The following is a 23,578-nucleotide window of genomic DNA, read 5'->3' as shown; positions in this document are numbered from 1 at the left end:
AGTCCGAAGCAACAAATACTTACTACAACCCAGCCCCCAAATGGCCTTCTCACCCTGAATCAGACGTAGCCACAGCTTTACCCTTTATGTTTTCCCTGTGAAAAACCATGGCCTGTGACCAGAAGTCAGCAGCACCTTTAAACTCCATAGAGACCATAAACCTCACTTACTGTAAGCCCTTCATTTTCCAGAAAAAAATGAGGAGGACACACAGGAGGTGGTTTCCCCGCCTCATTCAGCGGCTTCACCAGAGGCCAGATCCAAGGCCTCCCCGTGCCCACGGAAATTGTTTTCCCCTCATACTAGGCTGCAAGCTCCGTTTTGCACTGACTCCATTCTCAGAGATTCAAATTGGCTTCCAGATGTCAGTGCAGGCAGCCAGCCTCAGGCCTCCCCAGGGGGTGCAGGGATGAGTTGGTGGGACTAGAACCCTTCATCTTCCTCCAGCAGAGTCGTTTTCTTGCACTGGGGGGCTTTGCTCTTCAAATATAGTGCAACTTATTCCAATACAAATCTGTTTCTACCCCAGAGCTTAATGTTGGTTCTCACTGGAGACCTAATTTTGCACAGGCCCAGGGAAGATACCTCTCCTGACCCCAGCCCTGCTACGTGCCCGGCAGGGGAAGGAAACGCTCACCTCTATGGCTAATTTGACTCAGCTGCTGAAAAGAAGCCTTTTTTTTTTCTTCTGAAACCTTGCATATAAATTTGACCCCAGTAGGGCCCACTACCCACAGTGGCAGGGGAGAAATCTAAGTTATTTGCCTGAAAGCTAGTGCTAGAAGGTGAACATACTAAACAACTTTCTTCCGTGTCTCCTTTTTTTTTTTAAACCTTTCAGCAAAAAACAAATTCTCCACAGATTGTGTTGAGTAGACTTCTTATGCCGGGCTTTGGTCTTCCCTCTGCCATACAGGGAGGAACATGAATTTAGATTTTAAAATTAATTAAGAAAAGACAGGAAAGAAAAATGTTTGTGAGGAATGAGTTGAGGGAGGTCAGTAAGCTAATAATCTTTTCCTCCAGGACCCCAGCATCCGATTAGATTACAGGCACTACTCCAAATCCTTTTTTTTTCTCTTTTTCTTTTTTTCAGTCCTCAAACCACTATCCAATTAGTACTTGTTTCCATAGCAGCTACTTCCAAAAACTGCTGATAGGGCTTCTCAGAGGAACCAAGCCACACAAGGCCACTCCAGTCTAAATAGTACAGTTTTGGTGTCCACGGTCACTGTGTTCCATTGTAATTTTCTATAAATGGTACACCCTGGAGATGAACAACTGGAAGCTTACAGATTTTCAATGACTACTGCTTAAATCTGGATTAATATGAACTGCCTGTTTTGGTCTGATTTGAGTATTTCTTTGTGTTAAGGGATCTGCCTGCTCTGAGCAGGTTACAGATAGAGAGCTATATCCCACCAAACAGCAAGACCTACCAGTGTCCCCAGACTGCTGTGTAAAGATACCGGAAGAGAGGTGTCATATTCACAAGGAATGGGCAGAGTTACTTAGGGTCGTGGTTCTCGTAGCTCCCTTCTAGCCTGGACTTGAGATGATGGGGAGGCATACATGGAGCCGGTCACCCAGGGCCACACCAGGAAGAGCCTATGCTGACTTAAGTGGCTTGTTGGTGGATCAGAGCTAGTGGCTGTCTCATCTGTAATTGAGCAAGTGTCCTCTGACTCTGGGCCTTCACCCATTTTAGCCTCTGATCACCTTGGAGGGAAGCATATCATTCAAGTTTACTTCTGAAGGGATGAACACCATCACAGTCCAGGTCTCTGCTGGGAATGCCATCCTGCAAGACACAAAGAGCATCGCGGTGTATGGTGAGTGCCCTGTCTACGCTAACCCGTCGCTGGGCCCAAGCTCAGATGAACTAGCCTGGTGCTTTCATCCCACTGGCCACCCTGGCTCATGACCTCTAACCAGGGAAAAGAGTGTAGTGGTAGAGAAAGAGCTGAATCAAGTCTGATCTCCTCCTCTTGGGAGAGGTGGTTCCCCGGCATAGTTGCTGTCATAAGACCCTGGGGGCGCTTATTGGACTGTTTCCTGAAAGTGGCTCTGGGGCACAAAGGGCAACTCTACACCCATTCACCTGGGTGGGGTGGAATGAGTTTCATTATGTATAAAGCTGATCCATTCCATTTGGTATTCTGGTGGTGTTTGAATAACTAAAACCCCCATTATAAAAGAAAATAGATAATATTTAGGCTTTTGTTCAACTTTAAGGGGCACCTGGGTGGCTCTGCCAGTTAAGCATCTGACAGCTGATTTCAGCTCAGGTCATGATCTCACAGTTCATGAGTTTGAGTCCCACATCAGGCTCTGGACTGAATGTGGAGCCTGCTTGGGATCCTCTCTCTCCCTCTCTCTCTGCCCCTATCCTACTTATGCGCTCTCTCTCTCTCGCTCTCTCTCTCTCTCTCTCTCTCTCACACACACACACACACACAATAAATACATTTCAAACAATTTAAAGTTTAACTTTAAGAGTCTTGATTATTAAGAAGAATCTACCAATATGTAAATATTCTGAAGATCTCTTCCAGAAATACATATCATTAAAAAAAATACTCTGATTAAATTAAAAGCAATATCATGCAGATGTCATGTATCATCATAGATTGGATATTGGTTGAACAAGCAATGATACAGAACAGTCTGCTAATCAGTTGGGGAAGTTGAATGTAGTCAGAGTATTGCACAGAATGAAAATATACTGAGATGGAAAGATAAGATCACTGACTTCAAATGGGGGATTAAAGACAGTTTATACATATCGATCTCATTTTGGTAATTTTTTTTTCTGCACCAAAAGATAGATAGGTATGCACTGAGTGTTATAGGTGGATGATAAAAATGTGAAAATTATTGTTAATATGAAAGTGGTATATATGCATCATGAAAAATTAAAATTTAAAAGTAGATAGGAAAGGTAAATGCTGTGCAGAGAGAGAGAGAGAGAGAACAAAAGACAGGGATGAAGGGAGGGAGGGTGAGACCAGGAGTGAGACAGAAAGAGAGAGACAAAGAGAAACTAGCTAGTGGTCCAAATATTATCAATTGCCCCAGTCCCAGAATTAATTGGCTCTGATGCAGGTACTGCTTTCATTTCTCATCTTGTGAACTTGACCTTCAAATTCAAAAAGCAATTTATAAGCATTTTTGAACAAGTCTGAGGACATTATTCCTCGCATGGCTGGGTGTTAAGAGTCATAATGTGTCCTCCCTCCTCCCCTCCCCGCCCCCCCACCCCCACAGGCCCCTGAAAGTAGCTTGATCAAGCCCAAACAGTAAGTGAGAGCAAACCAGGGCTGTGGTTTTCCTAACAAGGTCCCATCAGTGAGGCAACCTCTTAGCCAGGTGGCCAAAATGGGGGAGTGCCTTTGCCTCTCTTTCCTTCTCCATCTCTTTTCTATGCTCAGCGAATGCACTGCACCCTCACGACGACCTAGCATATAGTAGGCGATGTTAATACTCTCATTACTTCAGCGGGACAGATAACTTGCCCCAGCTAGTATGTCGTGGATCTGGGCTTCTAACCCTGCCCATCTAGACCCAGGGCCCATGCTCTGAAATTACCCCCACTAAATAGCTTTCATGTCTTTTCCATCTGAGACTCCCTTTCCTCTCTTTCCTTCCTGGATGTCATAGGTGACACTAATGGGCACTGACCCATGACTCCCAACAGATGTTCTCTTGGTTAAGCCTATCAGCAACCTCATCAGAACCACAGAGAGAACGTTAAACCTAGAGGGTCTTTGACCTGACCTGGCTCATGCCATCATGTCACAGAGAGGAAATCGTAGCCCAGAAATGGGAAATTACTGGCTTTGAGTCATTCTGCTATTCAGTGACAGCTCCAGTAATAATAATAATGGTGATGGTAGTGGTAAAAATTAACATTGACAAAGCCCTTACCAACATCTGTTCAAAGCACCTGATACATACGATGTTTTATTGAATTCTCTGAGCAGACTTGTGAACAATAGGCTATATTTACTCCTATTTTTCAAATGTAGAAATATGAGCTAAGTATAATAAACAGATAGAGCCTAGGAATCTGAATCCAGAGGGAATGTTTCTAACCACTTTCCACCCACTTGCCCGGCTTAGTTATCCTTCTCCCTAAAATGTCTTTAAAGGTGTCATCCAAGAGTGGATCGCTCTCCATCAAATGAGCTACCTTCACTAAAATCGTCTCTTTATCAAAAGCTTGAGCAAGGAAGTGGTCTTCCCTCCTCTAACCAAATTTCTGAGCAAATATCCTTCATTTATCTTAAGTTAGATGAAGTGTCAGAGTTTCAGGCATATTACTAGAAAATCTTTTTTTTAATTGTTTTATGTTTTATTTTATATTTGAGAGGGAGAGAGAGAGAGAGAGAGAGAGAGAGAGCGCGCGCGAGCATGAGCAGAGGAGGGGCAGAGAGATGAAGACAGAATCTTGAAGCAGGCTCCAGGCTCTGAGCTGTCAGCACAGAGCCCAACGCAGGGATCAAATTCACAAGCAGTGAGATCATGACCTGAGCCGAAGTCAGGTGCCCAACCAACTGAGCCACCCAAGCGCCCCTGTATTACTAGAAAATCTTAATGAAGTGTGTGATCTATTAAAGATACATTATATCGGGGCGCCTGGGTGGCTCAGTCGGTTGAGCGGCCGACTTCGGCTCAGGTCATGATCTCGCGGTCCTTGAGTTCAAGCCCCGCATCGGGCTCTGTGCTGACAGCTCAGAGCCTGGAGCCTGTTTCAGATTCTGTGTCTCCCTCTCTCTGACCCTCCCCTGTTCATGCTCTGTCTCTCCCTGTCTCAAAAATAAATAAAATGTTAAGAAAAATAAATAAATAAATAAATAAGATACATTATATCACACAGAGTTAAACAGGCAAGATTGAACTCACCTAAAATAAAAGTCAGGAATATTTTTAAACCCGGGGATGAAGTAGTGGAGGAATTCAGAGGTGAGGGCTTATCACCGTCATTAGGCTGACTGTGTTTGCTAAATGGTGCTCATGAAAGGTAGGCTCCTTCCGTGTCATGGACAGAGGTCCATTGTGCCTGCCTTCCTTCCTTTCCTTTCCTTTCCTTTCCTTTCCTTTCCTTTCCTTTCCTTTCCTTTCCTTTCCTTTCCTTTCCTGGTACACATGGCAAGAGTATGTCAATCTTATTTCTGTATTGAGATACAATTGACGTATAACATTTTATCAGTCTCAGGTATACAACATAATGATTGAGTATTTGTATATATTGTGAATTAATCCCCACAAGTCTAGTGAACCTCTAGCAGTGTATGTAGTTACAATTCTTTTTTCCCTCATGATGACAACTTTTAACTTTAACTGTTTTAGCAATTTTCAACATTCAATGCAGCATTAATAATTATAGTTACCATGCCCTGTATTATATCCCCGTGACTTATTTATTTTATACTTAGAAGCTGTACCTCTTTACCCTCACCCATTTTGCCCACCTTCCCACTCCTGCCTCTGGCAACTACAAATCTGTCCTCTGTATCTGAGGTTTTGTTTTGTTTTTGTTTTTTCTACATTCCACATATACATTCCACACTTTCTGTATCTGTTCATCTTTCTATGGAGAGTAGCTTATCTCCATATCTTGGCTATTGTAAATAATGCTGTGGTGAATATGGGGGTGCAGATATCGTTTCCAGTTAGTGTTTTTGTTTCCTTCAGGTAAATACACAGAAGTAGAATTCCTAAATCATCTGGTCATTCTATTTTTAATTTTTTGAGGAACCCCATACTATTTTTCTATCTTTCTTGATGGTTGCATTTCAAAGATATGGTTCCCAGGTCCTTAAGAAAGACATTCCTGGGTTGAGAAGATGTGCATCTCAAAAGAGCAGAGGAGGAATCTACAACTGCAAGTTTTCGAAAGTAGTAAATGCTCTAGGAAAAGGGAGGTCAGTGGCTGTGGTCAGGAAGAAATTTGCCTAAATTTAGTCAAGCTAAGGGGAACATTAGGGCCATCATGGTCAGACTGAAGGAAGCATTATATTTGGGAAATGGACCAGGAAAAGATTGTCCACCCAAAGCCACAAAATAGACTGTAGGAAAGAAAATCTAATTTGCATTGTTTTCCTTAATTTGCTTCAGGGCACAGGTTTGCTTTAAAAAAAAAACGTAAATATGCTGCAAACACATGTGCGCGTGCGCGCACACACACACACACCCCACAGGTGGCCTGTGAACAACACGGGTTTGCACAGGTCCACTTATATACAGATTTTTCTGATAAATACAGTACAGGACTATAATGTATTTTCTCTTCCTTATGATTTTCTTAATAACATTTTCTTTTCTCCAGCTTACTTTATTGTAAGAATACTGTATATGAAACATAACATACAAAATATGTGGTCATCGACTATCTCTGTTATCAGTAAGTCTCCTGGTCAACAATACACTATTAATAGTTAACTTTGGGGCGCCTGGGTGGCTCAGTCCCTTAGGCATCTGACTTCATCTCAGGTCATGATCTCATGGTTCGTGAGTTCGAGCCCTGCACCAGGCTCTGTGCTGCTAGCTCAGAGCCTGGAGCCTGCTTCAGATTCTGTGTCTCCCTCAATTTCTGCCCCTTCCCTGCTCATACTCTGTCTCTCTCTCTCAAAAGCAAAGCAAAACAAAACAGAACATTTTTTTTTTAATGAATAGTTAAGCTTCTGGGGAGTCAAAAGTTCAATGTCAATTTTTGTGTACCAGGGTGAGGGAGGGCATCCTAACCCACACATTGTTCAAGGCTTAACTGTATGTATGTATGTATGTATTTCGGCTACTTATGCTTTCCACTGCTCCCACATGCACCCCCTGCTTGTTGAGTAAACTAAAGTGTGCAACTCCTGTCCCCTGCTAGTGGGCCCGCTAAGTTATTACAGAGAGAGCTGTATCATTTTTCTGTTTGTGTCTTTTTATTAAGATAAACACCTTCCCTTATAGATTTGGTTTCTATGGTTTGGTGAGAGGTTCAGGGAAAATGAAAAAAAAAATCAACTTACATCTTTTTTTTTTTATTTTTTTTTTAACGTTTATTTTTGAGACAGAGAGAGACAGAGCATGAACAGGGGAGGGTCAGAGAGAGAGACACAGAATCGGAAGCAGGCTCCAGGCTCTGAGCTGTCAGCACAGAGCCCAACGCGGGACTCGGACTCACGGACCGCGAGATCATGACCTGAGCCGAAGTCGGCTGCTTAACCGACCAAGCCACCCAGGCGCCCCTACCTTACATCTTTAAAGTGAAAAGTTAGGGTTCAGTGAGTGATTCCTTGGGGCTTCCATTTTCCATGCTGCTAATTAAGATGCATTTTGTTATTCTCCATCAGAACTGAAGTGGTGATATTCATATAGGTGACCAGTGTCTCATAAAATGGACAAGCTTTGAAAAATAGGACTTTGGAACAGGCTAACCACCGAAATACACACCTTATAATTTAAGAATCTTCAAAGCCTGTGTCTAATAAGTCTTTAGCATTGTTAGGAAATGCAGAAGTGGGCTCTTATGTTTTCCGAATGTGTAATTGGCATTGCTGATGTTACTGAGCCACTACTGAAACGTGAGGACATGCTTAAAACAAGAAAGGAATGGAGCACATGCACAGATTACAGAGAACCTCTAGAGAAGTTTATGCATTCATTCATTCAATAAAAATTTATTAATTAAATGACTAGAAAAACCTACCATGTGCAGGGCACCATCCCACAGGGCCAGGAACACAGAGTTTCCGTCCTCATTGACCTAGTATTTCAGTATGGGAGACAGACAGTAAAAACAAAATACTTTAAGTGGCCAGAAGTCTGAAGATGACAAATAGGGTCATATGATGAAAGGTGTCTGAGGCTGCGGAAGGGAGGATAACTCAGGTTGCGAGTGGCAAAGGCTTCTCCCAGGAGAGACTGCATGATGAGAAGGAGCCACCTGTGCTGACTCTGGGGAAGTGGAAGAGTGCTAGTATGGGAAGGAGCATGACAGCACGCAGAAGCAGGGGGAAGACAGGGTCCTGGAGCACAGGGAAGCCTGTGGACGTGAGGCAGGAGAGAAAGCCTGTACCGGGTTATGTGGGGCTATGAAGGACATGGTTCAGAAGCTGAATTTTTAGGGGCACCTGGGTGACTCAGTCGGTTACACACCACCTTTGGCTCTGGTCATGATCTCACGGTTTGTGGGTTTGAGACTTGCATGGGGCTCTGTGCTGACAGCTCAGAGCCTGGAGTCTGCTTTGGATTCTGTGTCTCCCCCTCTGTGTCTGCCCCTCCCCCGCTCGTATTCTGTTTCTCTCTGTCTCTCAAAAATAAATAAACATTAAAAAAAATTTTTTTAGGGGCGCCTGGTTGGCGCAGTCGGTTAACCGTCCGACTTCAGCCAGGTCACGATCTCGCGGTCCGTGAGTTCGAGCCCCGCGTCAGGCTCTGGGCTGATGGCTCGGAGCCTGGAGCCTGTTTCCGATTCTGTGTCTCCCTCTCTCTCTGCCCCTCCCCCGTTCATGCTCTGTCTCTCTCTGTCCCAAAAATAAATAAAAAACGTTGAAAAAAAAAAAAATTAAAAAAAAAAAAAATTTTTTTTAAAGCTGAATTTTTATTCTAAACACCATGTGGGGCCACTAGCAGGTTTTAGGGCAGCGACATGACCTGACTTGTACTCAGCTAAGTTATCCCGGGCTGGGCTCTGAAACCCGCCACTGTGCTTGGGCCAAGGCCACGCCTCCCGTGTGCCAATCCCAGCTAATGACAGGGTGTGACAGGGATATTAAAGCAGACCCATTCCCAGGGTGCAGGGTACTCCTTCATCACTGATGTGCCTTCGGAGACTCCCTGACGGTCCTGCTGAACCTTCTTCACACTGCAGGGTGGTCAGCAAGCCTTGCTCCCTCTCTTCCATAAATGTCACATATGCGTCTGTCTTGGTGCTGTGGTTCTCCGGGTTCCTCTGGCTTCCCGTATTCTCCCCATCAGACCCTTGCTTTTGTCATCCCATCCTATCTTGAGGATCACGATGAACTCAGGAGCTACGGAGAGAGTGAACAAATTATTTGGGTTAAGGAGCTTAAAATTCCATCAAATGACAGTTCCATACAAACAAAACATAGCAACAGAATGACAATAATAATAATTATAATCATGTAATCAGATAATAATAATAATAATACAATCATATAATGATAATGGGGATAGGTGCTACTCACACTAGTGCCCTTAAAAAAGACAATGAAACATGGTGGGGAAAGGATTCAATCGGTAAGTGCTCGAACTAGAGCTTGAATACTGTGTGTGTGGACAATAGAAAGGATGGGGTGCTCCTTGGAAGGGACAGACAGTAAGTGCAGAAGCTCAGGGTCAGAAACCTGCCATGCATTCAGGGCATGCCGGGCCTTTCGTGTCTGGGAATGCACAGTTCAGAACTAGGAACCGTGGGCAAAGGCTGCAGAGCAAGGCATGGGCCAGACCTAGGGCTTTGGTTTAGAAAACGAAGGCTGGGAGAGGTAGCAGGCTTAGAATGGGAATAGCAGATTTTCCTTCCAGAAGGCTCTCTGGCAAGTGTGGAGGAAAAAGACACATTACGAAAGCTTTGCATAAAACATAAAGTACAGCACACTTTTGAGAAAACTCATGGACTTACGGTGATCACCCTACTGTTGTATCCCCAGAGGAATTCCGGTCCCTTCGCCTGTCCTTCTCTCCGAACCTGGACGACTACAACCCTGATATCCCCGAGTGGAGGAGGGACATCAGCCGAGTCATCAAAAAGTCCCTGGTGGAAGTGAGTGCAGACAGTTCCTTCTCTTGTCCCGACACGTTTTTCTCTCTGTCTTCCAAGAGCTGCATGGTGAGGGCCTCTTGTGCAGACAGCTGACAGGGCACGAGCTAGAGCCCGTGGGAGGTCTGGCTAAACACCTGCTTTCTGCATAGTGGATCCCCATGCAGGCAGACACAGCACAGTGCACAGCACAGCACAGCACAGCACAGTTATGACCATCATATTCATACGGCAGGGTTCATGATCAGGTCATTAGTAAGTGTAAGATCAGCCACCTGCTCAACACTGAAGTGACACAGCATGAATACGATTAGTGAGAGCAACCCTGGCCTCCAGCCCCACAGGCAGTGAGCCCTTGGCACGTGATGGTCAACCATCTCTCTGTGTCTCAGTTCTTTTAAAGGCATTTCTCTCCTGCAACCACCCCAATGGGAGGGTATTATTGTCCTCATTTTGCCGGCAAAACAGCTGAGTTTCAGAGACTTTAAATAACTTGGTTAGGTCTCACAGCTAATAAGTGATGAAGTTCCTGCATTGAAGTGAAGGGTCTGAGTCCAGTGTCTGGGTTTGTACACATGAAACACAACCCCCTAAGTTTTCTGGGAGAATACCAAGATGGTGTGGTTTATCCCTGTCTGAGTATCACTGATAATTTGGGAAAACAGTCTCTTTAGGCACATCTTCCCCTGCATATGCCACTTTCATGAGTAAGCAGAGGAATGGGAATATCATCTCATGGAGCTGCTTGGATTTATTGCACAAACCCAGAAAATCAGAGATGAGCTGTCTTTCCCCAGGGTATCTTCTTAGTCTGTAAAGGAAAATCAGTTGAGGGTGTTTTAGCCATTGTTTCCTGGACCCAGGAACATCATGCCTTGTGACATAAAGAAGCTGATGGGCTAAAGGCATTCAGATAACCCCTGCTCGAAAAACAGATCTCATGTCCAGCCTTTTGACAAAGGGCCGGCCTTGTCCTCATTCATGCCATTGTCTGTGTTGATATTTATGTAGAACTTAACAGTATTCCAAAAACTCTTCTCAGTGCTTTTCCTTTGTTAGCACATTTAATCACAAAAGAACTAGCTTCTGATGTAGGTACTCTGATAATTCCCATTTTACAGCTGAGGAAACTGAAATAGAGACCTTAGGTATCCTGCCCACGGCCAAACTGTTAAAAATCAGACTCGAATCAGACCACCCTCGTGGGATCCCAACCACTCCATTCGATGGCCATCCTTTGCTTTATTACATGGAGAAACAGGAATACATGGAACAGTGGGGTGGAGAAGGACTACCTTCATGTGCCTCTGTGTAAATGCCACCTCACCTTTGTCTTCATGACTCAGCGTCCGAGACCTTGGTGGTGGCTAAATATCATGGCCACCAGGGGGCGCAGCGACTAGACAACAGGCCCCCTGGAATGGATCCTTCTGCCCTTGGAGCTGTTTGTCCCTGGGGTGACAACTGGTTTCTCTCCTCCGCTGTCCAAGAGAGATGACTCACACCCCTCAATGAGTCCACAGATACCTTCCTTCCATCTGTAGCATTCTGGGGATCCATATCCCTATAAGCCTCCCAGGTAGCTGCCCGACTCCCCCAGGTGATTTATCAACTAGGCATTAGCTCGGCAGTGACCAGTCTTCCAGGCTGCTTTGTCTTCACATTTATAGTCTAGGGATCACATCCCCTGGGCGTCTACCTTTCCACCAGCTGTCCAGAAGGCTAGAAACTCCTGCTCATCAATATTTCCAGGCTGCCGCATAGCATAATCAGCTAAATACGGAATAAACATGTTGACTCAACATCTCTCAGGACAGGGTGTTGTAGGGTGGAGGGGCCAATCCCTTCCAATTTCAAAGACTCCTTGGCTACCCAATCTCAGGAGGCAGCTGACCCAGCTCCTGGTTCCTAGCATCCCACCCTGTCTTTGAGATGGGTAGTTACACTTGGCTAATTCCTTAAGCCCTAAGGTACCGTACTATCAATTGGACTCTAATAAACCCTATAAGAGATACAACTTGGAGTCAACTTTTTTTGTCATTTTTCTTCCAGTTTACTATGTAACAGAATATTATCTAAAAACCAGTTCCCTTTATCTCATCAAATGGTATTTTTCTCTTGACACTTCACAGTGAAATCTTTAAACAAACGTCATTCAATCAACATTTTTGCATATAATGAGGATGATTCAGATATAATGTCTGAGTTTCAAATCGAGGAAGGCCCTGAAAGAGGACGTTAGCTGGGATAGGGGCTCCTGCATGTAAGCGTCAGGCGAAGGGAGGCAGTACAGCCGTGCTTGAGAACACGGGCTTCATGGTCAGACCACAGTTCCAAACTCAGCATCACCACACACTGCCTGGGTGGCCTTGGGCCACTGTTTAACCTTCTTCTACCTGCCACGTGTCCTGTGGCAGAAATAGAGATGCAGCACCCACATCCCTTGGGGACAGATTGCTAACTTCGCCCCTGGGAGTGTCATTGGCACGGGCTTCGGCGGCCTTGCACCATGTCAGGTCCTTTCCAGAAAACTCACGTCCTTCTTGCCTGCCTGCACCCCCCACCCTCTCAGAGTACTCCGTGCTTTTCCATGCTTCTCACCACCTTTTCCTGTGGGACTTATAGGAGCTTCTGTCTCTCCCTCAGGCCACAGGGGTCCCAGGCGAGCACATCTTGGTGGCAGTGCTCCCTGGCTTGCCCACCGCAGCTGAGCTCTTTGTCTTGCCCTATCAGGATCCAGCTGGAGAAGGCAAAAGGTCAGCGGAAGACCTGGAGCAGGTGAGTCCCCCAGGTGACGTTCAGGTTCCGCAGCAGTCTGAGCCACACCCCTGCTGGTACCGATCACCAGCACAGCAGCTCTCAGGGCGCTGGACCTGAGAGGGAGCACACTGGCTGCTTGTGGAGTCTTCAGTACTGTGGTCCTCTGTGTCTCATCCGTGATCTGGTGATCCTAACTACAGCGTCACCACAAAACCCACGCAGGAGTGGTGACTGTAGGCAGTGGCTAAACCATTCGGGATATATCTACACACTAGAGAACACGGTATTCACAATGAATTAGATAAATCTGTGTGACGAATTGTCCAAGATACTAAGTGGGGGAAAAAGCAAGTGGCTGAATAATACATGGAGGTTGAACCCATTTACTCCTTTTGTTTCTTACTTTTATCACAAGCGCGTCACGAGAATCAAATGGCATGACACACGTGATGTCTTTTTTTATTTTTTATTTTTTTTTAATTTTTTTAAATGTTTATTTATGCTTTTGAGAGAGAGAGAGAGACAGGGTGTGAGTGGGGGAGGGTCAGAGAGAGAGGGAGACACAGAATCTGAAGCTGGCTCCAGGCTCTGAGCTGGCAGCACAGAGCCCGACACGGGGCTCGAACCCACGGACCGAGAGATCATGACCTGAGCCGAAGTCGGACACTGACCCGACCGAGCCACCCGGGTGCCCCCATGATGTCTTTTTTAAAAGGTATGACTTGTATACAAATCGTCAATCCTTTTTATCCCCACTATGTGAAATTAACCTGATTTGTGTTTGTAATAAATGAAGTAATATTAGCTCCAGATAATCTCTAGTGGTTCGTGGGGTCCATTTTTTTCCTCATGTCCACTATCTCCTGCAGTATTAGACTGGTGTGTGTGTGTGTGTGTGTGTGTGTGTGTGTTTCTTTTTCCTGCCCCCTTTGATCTTTGGCCTCTCCCTCTCTTCCTTTTAACTTCAAAAGATTCTTTAATCTGTGTTGTGAGGATTATTATTATTATGCTGTTGTTCTCCCTTCTCTACTTCCTCTTCTTCTTCCTATTCTCCCTCTCCTTCCCCTTCCCCCTGCTCCCCTTCTTCGTCATCTGTTGAGATAAAATGATCAGTCTGGAGCTGGTTACCTCATTAGAGACTGCACGATTCTGGTTTCTCAGTTCTTTCTGGCAGAAAGATTAAAAATAGGATTCTTCTCAGGCTCTGAATAAATACTGGCTTTGTCCCCTCGAGCACGTGGAGTTTTTCAGTTTGCTTAGAATGAGCCCATAATCGAAAGGAAACAAAAATAATACAAAAACAGGGAGGGGGACAAAACAGAAGAGACTCTTAAATATGGAGAACAAACAGAGGATTACTGGAGGGGGTGTGGGAGGGGGGATGGGCTAAACGGGTAAGGGGCTCAAGGAATCTACTCCTGAAATCATTGTTGCACTATACGCTAACTAATTTGGATGTAAATTAAAAAAAAATAATTAATTAATTAATTAAATAAATAATAAAAAGAATGAGCCCATAATCTAGTCCCATGATCTGTAGTCTGCCAGGCTGACTAGAGAATCTCCTATAACAGCCTTATAACAACAACCCCACATTACAGCCAGGCCCACCTCCCAGCACACACCCTCCTTTTGACCCTGCTTTCTCAGTTGGCAGAAGGCTCACCTCTGTAATTTCCTCCTTGTACAAGTAAGGAAGAACAAAGCTGTCCTGGAGAGCCCTGTTGAAGTCCATTTCCTAGAGAACTGCAATTGAAGAGCAGGTGGGGTGGGATAGGGGGGATGAGGGGAGTCCATCAGATTTGCTTCTGACCCCGCTCAGCCCTGGCACTCAGTTTCCCATTATTTTCCACAAGTTATCATCTGCACTTGTGACTTGGTGGGAGCAAGAAACGGATTGCCTCTTCTGCCAGCACTGCTGAGAAGCTGGGCGGAAGGTACATCAGTGTCCACAGCCTTTAGGTAGAAACACATACATTTGTTCCTCCTCTGGAAATCTTACCAGTTCTCCATGAAATCCAGATTCTAATGTTTTCAGGTATGGAAGAGAGTCCAGATTTAGAGCCAGCTAATTTCCTATCACATCATCTGTGCATCTCTCTTTCTCCCACTTTTCATTTTTTTTCCTAAAAGGATCCTATTTTCTCAATGAGAAATGTGGACAGAAGAGGGGTACGTTCTATGAAGCTTCTTTTGCTTGTTTATGAATGTATCTTGTTTTGACTCTTTTCTCTGGAGTTCTTGTTTTGTTTTATTCTCTCTCTCGTCTGAGAGAGACATTCTGAGAGATGAGTGGTTGTCCCTGAGGCAGCCTGGTGTCACTGATGAACCATTGAATCAGAGGTCTCAAGGCAGCTGGCTTGTTTGAAAGCTGTGTGACTTAGCATTTGGCACACATTCTGGGCAAATTAGCCATTTTATTAGAACACATGGGAGTGGAAACATGTAAACCACGTTTCTAGTTTCAGCTCTGATACCCATTATTTTCATTATTTATAGATGAAGTAATTTAGGATAAGGAAAGTTAAGTAAGTTCCCCAAAGTCACACAATCTGTAATACCCATTTTGTAGGGTATTTGAGAGAACATTAAAGAAATGATACGCAGGGCGCCTGGGTGGCACAGTGAGTTGGGCGTCAGACTTGGTCTTGGCTCTGGTCACAATCTCACGGTTGGTCGGTGGGTTCGAGCTCCACGTCTGGGCTCTGAGCTGGCTGGCAGCACAGAGTCTGCCTGGGATTCTCTCTCTCTCTCTCCTTCTCTCTTTGCCCCTCCCCTGCTTGTGCTCTATCTTTCTCTCTCAAAAGTAAATAAACTTAAAAAAAAAAAAAAGAAATGGTATGCAAAGTACTTGGCTTTATAATAAATGCTCATTAAGTGGTAGGTAAATGATGGATACATGTGTGGTCATCTTATGATAACAAGAGAATATATGGAAATGCAAAAGGAAAGTTTTGTTTTTTGTTTTTTGTTTTTTCTTTTTTTTTTTTTTTTGAGAGAGGGACAGAAGCAGTGTGAGTGGGGGAGGGGGAGAGAAAGAAGGAGAGACAGAATCCCAAGCAGGCTCCACACTGCCAGTGCCGAGCCCGACGTGGGGCTTGAACTCACAAAATCCCGAGATCATGACCTGAGCCGAAACCAAGAGTCAGGCACTTAACCGACTTAGCCACCCAGATGCCCCCAAAAGGAAAGTTTAAGCTTGTGAAAGAGACTATTGGGCTTGGTCAAGGGCATGTATTGAAGAAAGATGCTGGTGAGAGTGAGAAAAAGAGAAATGAATGAAATCACACAAAATCAAGAAGAGAAGGAGGACAGGCAGAGATAGAAAGCATGGACATGAGTAACTATGCAGGAGTAAGGAAGACCCATCAGAGTTTTCAAGTGGATTTGTATCAAGAATGGAATCAGACTAGCAGGCTAGCAATTGTCAGTCTGTTTAAGGAAACTACAAGTGTATCCAGCTTATCTAGGACTCAAAGCAAGCAAATATCAAACCCAGCACATGGGAAATCAGTGTCCTTATATTAGGGAGTGTCCCCATCCTGATTTAAAAAGTCCAGTAACAAAATCAACACATAAAACTGAGTCTTGGCTCAAGATGCTGTGACATGGGCTGCCCTTAGAAACCTGTAGTTTTCAACCCTAAGAGGCTGCTTGGGCGCTTCTCTCTGACTCAGTCCCTTTAAAATGAAGGAATTTGAGGTCCCAACACAGAGAAGTCAGCGACTTGCCTGAGGTGACACAGCTTCTGTTTCTACAAGGAACTCAAGCCCGCTCTCCCCCACTCGGCCCTGCTGCAGATGTGGAGCAGATACCACTCTGCTCCATGGGCCTGAAAATACCAAGGCTGTTGCACCAAATGAATGAGAAGTGTTCTGTTTTGTTTTGAGTTTGGGGATCTGTTTTCTTTTTATTTCTGATTGCGACTGACAGATAACCAGTTTAAACCGGTTTAAGGAAAAACAGTGACATTATGAGCTTATTTAGCTGGAAGGTCCAAGGATACAGTGCCCACATGGATGAATTCAGAGCCACTCAAAAATGTCACCAAACATGCTCCTCCTTCCCTCTTTCCCCCATCTCTTTGCTACCATATGAGAACGAAGCCAATGGGCAGGCCTGAGAACCCGCCTGAGAACGAAGCCAACGGGCAGGAAGGCAAGGGTGGCCACAGGAATCTCCAGCCTCTATTCAGCTGGCCGGTCAGCCCCATTCAGGAAGCACTGCCTCTCACCCAGTAGCGCCACAGGAGTCTGCACTGGCTTAGCCTGGGTGAAGTAGGCATCTCTTACAAGTCCCTATAGTCGGACAGACAGAGTGCTGCCTCTGACAACTCAGAGGTTTGATATGTTGCCTGGATCAGGGGTTCGGAAAGCCTCTCCAGAATCAACTGGACAGAGATGGGGAAGGACATGGTTCCTCAAAGAAAAATAGGGAGAGAGAAGTAACACCAGGCAGACACATGCAAGTGACTCCCTTTGTAATAAATTCCACAGAAATTTAAAATGAATGCAAAGCAGATCCAAATAACAAGAAGGAACGCCCGCCCCTCCCCACTGCGCCCTGAAGTCTGCACTCAAATCCCAGATGGAACTTGGGAAGGGCTGACCTTACCCCTCTCTTAATGCTCCAGCTGCTTTCTTGTAAATATACAGCACAGATCTCCCAGCAGGGGAAGAAGTGGGACCCTGGCCAGATGGACCCAGAAGATTGTAAGGGTGAGACCCCAGCAAAGGGCTCTTGGCTCTCCTCCCTTGGCTTCCCCGGGGGAACGGGGATGCTGGCTCAGATCAAGCTATCTTGTCTGTGAAATAAATTGAAAATTCCTCACAGTGAGAAGTACTTGACCTTGTTATCAGGATAACGTGGGCAGGGTTAATCAAGTGACCTCTGTCTGGGAGGTTCTACCAGTCTTTATTTCAGATCTCTGGGGAGTAAGAAAAGGCTCACTTGCCCTTAGCTGGCCTCATCAGGGATAACACATCCTGCTTCCTCAGCTTCTCAGGTATGGAGCAACCTTCCCTCGGCCCCCCACCCTGTACTCCCTTGCTTCTGAGTCCTTGGAAGCGAACTGATTTGTATCTGGCTCTCCTGGAAGGAGGAAAGACCATCATGTTCTGCCAAGGTTGTTTGTGATGCTGTGCTGGGGAGATAGGGAGCCTACATGTTGTCTTGCAGAATCTTAAAGGGCATGAAAACATTTAGAAGAAACAAAACGATTATGGAAAAAAATGTCAACCATCAACAATGAATTTTCTCCTTAACTGTCTCTCTTACCATATACCTTTGACAGATGCAGAATCCACCATCTAGGGGTACCTGTGGCTCAGTTGGTTAAGCGTCTGACTTCAGCTCAGGTCATGATCTCACAGTTGGTGGGTTTGGGCCCTGCATCAGGCTCTCGGCTGACGGCCGGGAACCTGGAGCCTGCTTCAGATTCCTTGTCTCCCTCTCTCTCTGCCCCTCCCCCATTTGCACTCCATCTCTCTCTGTCTCTCAAAAATGAATAAGTGTTAAAAAAAAAAAAAATTCAAAATCCAGAGAAAGGAAAGGTGTCTCTGGAAATGGAACAGTCTACTAGCAGCATTTTAAGGAATTAAAGATTCATTATGAAATATAATTGATAATCTCAGACTATTACCTGCATAATCTGCCCTGTCCAGATTTTTTTAACATGGGGAGTTGAATTATAGAGATACTCTGGAGTTTACGAAGAAGAGCATTAAGGCAGGAAACTCTAATTGAAAGTTGATTAGGTAAGAGTTGGACCAGAAGGAATATGGCAAAGGGAGACAGAAACTTAGAGCTGGTGATGGGGAATACAAGGGAAGGAAATATGTATAACCAATGTTTCTTCATTATATCACGCAGGAAACTTCTCAGGCACTTTAATCAAGCTGATTCTTTTGGGCTAAGAAGGAAGGGAATGGAGTATGCTGGTGTTAGATAGAATTAGTGTTTGGTTCCATTGCCCTCTCCATGATATAACCCAAAAATTACGCTGGGTGAAGCGGGAAAGGTCTCCCTCTTTGTTGAGGGATCCCTCAAAGAGATCCTTCTTTGTTGACTCCAAAAAGATGATTTTGCAACCGCTATTTGAAAGGACCTTAATAATGTAACAGGATCAGGAGTGATCTACTTGGGCCAGCTCCAAGGTCAATACAGGCAAGTATCACTGAACAGGGCACCAGAATGCTGTCTACGTTCAGTAGGCTTTGCATTCCTCCTGCCAACTTCAGAGATAAACATTAATCTTTTGGCCCAGTGTAGCTTTATCATTGATACATCTGCCAACGACCATTTTGTGTCTGTAGTTTGACCTTGTACCATTTCTTTGGCTTATAAATTTCATAGATTTACCAACTTCTCTGTCCTTAAATTTCTCTTTTTTCATGTTTCAGCGTTTGACACTTCCATTACAACCTGAGAGTGTGTTTTCCCCTATTGGTTTCATTTAAAATTGTTTGTATGTTAAATGTGTTCTTTGTGTGGTAACCGTCACTGCTGTAGACTGAATATGTCCAGCTCAGGGCACTTGGGTGGCTCAGTCGGTTAAAGTATCTGATTCTTGATTTCAGCTCAGGTCATGATCTCATGGTTTGTGGGATCAAGCCTGGCGTCATGCTCTGTGTCGACAGCGCGGAGCCTGCTTGCAGGTCACTCTTTCCCTCTCTCTCTCTGCCCCGCCCTCACTCTCTCCAAAATAAATAAATCAACATTAAAAAACATATTTCTAGTTCCCTGCCTTCTGGATACATGATAGGGTTGTACCTTGGAGTCTCTTCTGTGGGCAGAACCGTGTGACTCATTCTGGCCAATGCGCTGGGAGCAGAAATGATTTGTGTCACATCCAAGCTGAAGTATTCAAATGCCAGTTGTAGACCCTTGAGGGCTCTTTTCCCTCCTGTAGTGCTGTGGATAGAAGCATCCGCCAGGCTGTGTCCCTATGTAACCATCATGAGCACCACTGCCTACCTGCAAGGGGTAGGAAATGTAAGCCAGAAATATGCCTTCATTGTTTGAAGCCTTTGAGATTCGAACACTGTTCCCTCTGCCTAACCTAGCCTATTTTGTTTGCTATACTTAATGTTATATGTTGTGAAGAAGATAAGGAAGAGAATTGGCATTTTCTCTGTAGCAGGTCCCTCCCACTATGCTCTTCTGATGGCAGCTTTCCCAGCATTTTTATCTCGTCCCCACTGTGTTTTTAGCTGGTACTTCAAGTGAAACTTGAATCACACGCGTAGTCCACCACGAGGCGGATACCAAGAATAATATGTTGTTTCTTTGATCGTGATTATTTAGCTGAGGGAGAATAGAAAATGGACTGTGTAGGAGAGCAGCAGGAGAGGGATCACAGCACAAAGGATACATGAAATTTGCTAAGACAACACACTTTGGACAGTAAGAGAAAAATAAATATATGGAACTGGCTTCAGCAGGTTCAGTGTCCCAGCAGCCACACATTATTCCACTTAGTTTGTATCATGCCAGCTTTTGTGTTTCTCATTCAGGCTGCTGCCACTATGGATTCCCTATGGATATGCCAATCCCTATGGATTCCAGCTTATTCCACTCCTTTTGTAGCCGAAGTCTCTTCCAAACGTTACAAATTGTATTAGCTGGTGAACAGGATGTGGCAGACCAGAGGAGAGGGTTGGCAATTGCCTGTCCGCGCAGCTTACACTGGTCAGCTGACATGGGACTGCTGTCACAAGCCGTGCACCTCACAGATGAATAAGAGATGGCAGCATAATTACTGAAATGCTACAGTTTGTTTTGTTTTGTTTTGTTTTAATTTCCTACACCTGATCAGCCAGACCTCTTTCCAGGTACCTTTTGCTCTCTCTTTTTGTCACCTGGTTCGAGGAAAACATTTTTAATGACAATGCCCCAGGATTAGGAGTCAAACAAAACCAAAGTCTGGTGTCAACTCTTCAACTGTTAACTGGGTAAACTTAGGTATGTCCGGTGAGATCCATGGTCCTTTCCGTGGAGACACCAGCAGGCTGTGTTAGAAAGATAGTAACAAATATACAACTCTGCCACTATAAAGTGTTCCATGCATATGAATTGTATGGTATATTATGTATCTGTGTATTATATAAATAAAAAGTATTTAAGTTAGGATCTGATGAAAAATATAGGGTAAATAATGGTGCAAGCGGCATGAAAAAATTTTAAATATTGTCCAAATCTGTCAACAGTTTCATACTAATTTATTTGAATAGAGAATTGCATGGTTATGATTGAGATTATTCTTGTGTGCAATGTACATTTCATTTAGTTTTGTTTCTGTGTATAATTTCTTTCCCACAGATATGTGTTCTTTATTGCATGTCCTTTGATGCAAGTTAACTACATGATACTTACTTTCTGCTACCAGATTATTTTGGCATAGCCTGCTTAATTTTGTAAATGATACAGATAAATCCAATGAAGTAATGTTATAAACCAAAACAAATCTTGGAAGTTAATTATCTCACAAGGAACTCTCCTGGAGATTATAAATTAGAAATTTGTTGTTCTGATGAACTCTATTTTCTGGTTTAGTTATTTGCATCTCTCACTTGAGGAAAAAACATCTTCGGGAATAAGAAATAAATATCACTTCAACTGGTTGAAAGAGGGAAGTCTTTCTCTTGCAAATAAATGTTTCCCTTTTGGCCACAAGATGGACTCTGCAAAATAAGGCAGCTCTTCAATTACTTCTGACAAGTCTTTCCTATTTGAGTTAAAATAATTTACTACAAATGCAAAAAAAAAAAAAATTATATATATATATATACACACACACATATATACACATATATGCATATGTATATAAACACATATATTTCACACATATTTATACACATTTCTCTCTGTGTCTGTGTGTATCTGTTTCATAACCAAAACTTTTCTGATTGACCTCTACTAAAAATCCTCTGTCAAAGTCCCATAACAACCTTACCAATTGAATTATAAGATACGACAGGAACCTATACATTGCAACACTTTAGAGATCACAGAGGAAAAACATCTTATATAGTCTGTGTTAAAAATCTGTTCCTATAAACCTGGAGCATTCTGGAAGATCCTGCGTGTCCAGGAAAAAGAGTAGACTAACATAGAGGATAAAGTTGTTTTCACCATAATTGTATCACAGGCTTGTTTTTCTGCATGGTTTGCCAAATGAAAGCATTTGAGACGCTGAGCTTGCACTGGATCCCAGGTGTTGAACTGCGGGTCACTGACAGTCCTCCCAAGTTCCCGTTGTTAAGCAAAGAAGTTCATGTGCAGGGCAGTTCAGTTCCATTACCCATCAGGGGCTTCTGCCAGGAACTCTCTGCTTCAAAACAAAGCCATCAGCCCCTGCTTAATTGATAAAAGAATCAATCAAAGGTGTCATTTTGGCAAATCGGTGGACTACATAAAACTCAACAAATATAAAAGGGAAAAAAATGGTGGGTCAGAAAGCATCTAATTGGACTTAAATAGCATACTAAATAAGATATTAAATTGATGATTAGAATATTAAAAGTAAGGCAAGGAGTCCAGATAAAAATAACAGGGGTGTGGTTTTCCCTAATATCTTTTCAGAAATTGTTCGAAAGAAGAAGAAAATTGAGCTGGGTTTTCTACTTTGAACAAGTGAACAGTGCTGCCTTGTCTATAAAACTGTCCTTATGCTATTCCTACTGAAACATGGTCCTTTGCCTCTTTTTAGGGTTAAATATTTTGTGGTCCAGAATTCCGTAGGTCTGCCCAGTACACCTGTGTCAGCCTGGGGAGTTGTTTAGCTGATGTCCATAGGCATGAAACAAGGATCAGCCAATGCATTACCTAGATTGTGCTTTTTATTATTTAAGCAGAACTATATTTACCATTCAATACATATTCATAAAGTATCTATTCTGTGAAAGCCACAGTATACAGTTGGGGGAAGGAGAAGGGAGCACAGATGAGATGGAGTCTACTATCAAAAGTAAAATAAATGAATACAAACCTCACCAGAATACATAAATTGTACAAAATCACTTCTCTTAAGTTTTTATATATAACAAATGCTCTTTCAAAAAACTGGGCATGGCTTTTTCTAGGATGATATAGGATAATGTTTTAAGAACAAATTTTTATATTTACTATTTGTCCTATTTTGTTGGATGTAAATTCCGGTCATGCTTAAAACACCATTATGTCTGCATATTCTGGAATAAAAATTCAAAATCATACGAGACTCATTTATATAACTCATGGGATGCCTTGGTAACTACAGTAAATATCTCTCAACATGTAGTTGATATGACAGTTTTGGTGGACTCATTATGACACTTCTTCTTTCAGATATCAGAACTGCTGATCCACAAGCTCAATCAAAACTCGGTGCACTTTGAGCTGAAGCCTGGGGTCCAAATCCTTGTCCATGCGGCTCACTTAACAGCAGGTCAGTTTACAGGTCCCTGGCTTCGGGCTAGTGGCTCTAGCAAAGGGGGATCCCAGTCTGTCTTTTCATCTTAGCAAGACGAGGTGGTACCACTGCTAACGAGAAACAGGGCATCAGTCTTTGGAGGTTCCCTTGCCTGGCATTTGTGCCCTAATGAGGACCTGTAAGAGTAAGGTGACTTTTGTACTTAGGCACCAGCAAAACTGTCAGGGAATCACCTGGATACACACTCCTCAAATGATGACACGCTCCATCTCAGCAGGAGTCTCAAAAATAGAGTTAACCGTACAAATAACCTTTTTTCTGATCTTGTTGCAAAACTTTATTTTCAGTTATTTACGTTATCAAGAGTTTTCTTTCTTTCAGTTTTGGGATAGTGAGTAGAAATAACCAGGACTTAAGAGCTGTACAGGGCCATAGCCAAGAGCAACCCTAAGTTGGTCATGCATGATCTCAGTATCCTTGAGCTTCTGTCTATTCACCTCCAAAAGGTGGTTGGGAGATCCTCCTCCTAAGGCTATATAGAAATCTCAGTGATAATTCAGGTAATTCCAAGTGTATATAGATACATATTTTTGTGTTACATTAATAATAAATTAATATTTACTGAGTACGTATTT

At 43.7% G+C, this 23,578-nt stretch overlaps 1 protein-coding gene across 6 annotated transcripts in view; it reads left to right on the top strand.

Annotated features, from left to right (window-relative positions):
* Positions 1-23,578, top strand: part of SORCS1 (sortilin related VPS10 domain containing receptor 1) — a 508,818-nt gene that overhangs the window by 464,658 nt on the left and 20,582 nt on the right. For all 6 annotated transcript variants that reach the window (XM_042908548.1, XM_042908547.1, XM_042908549.1 and 3 more), the window contains exons 21-24: positions 1,709-1,832; positions 9,663-9,775; positions 12,419-12,550; positions 22,859-22,958. In XM_042908548.1, the coding sequence (XP_042764482.1) occupies positions 1,709-1,832; positions 9,663-9,775; positions 12,419-12,550; positions 22,859-22,958 (469 nt within the window). The remainder of the gene's footprint in view (positions 1-1,708; positions 1,833-9,662; positions 9,776-12,418; positions 12,551-22,858; positions 22,959-23,578) is intronic.

Source organism: Panthera leo, chromosome D2 (genome assembly GCF_018350215.1).
Source record: "Panthera leo isolate Ple1 chromosome D2, P.leo_Ple1_pat1.1, whole genome shotgun sequence".
NCBI classification, from domain to species: Eukaryota; Metazoa; Chordata; class Mammalia; order Carnivora; family Felidae; genus Panthera; species Panthera leo.
Note: the sequence above shows the minus strand (reverse complement) of the source record. Positions and strands in the feature narration are given on the sequence as shown.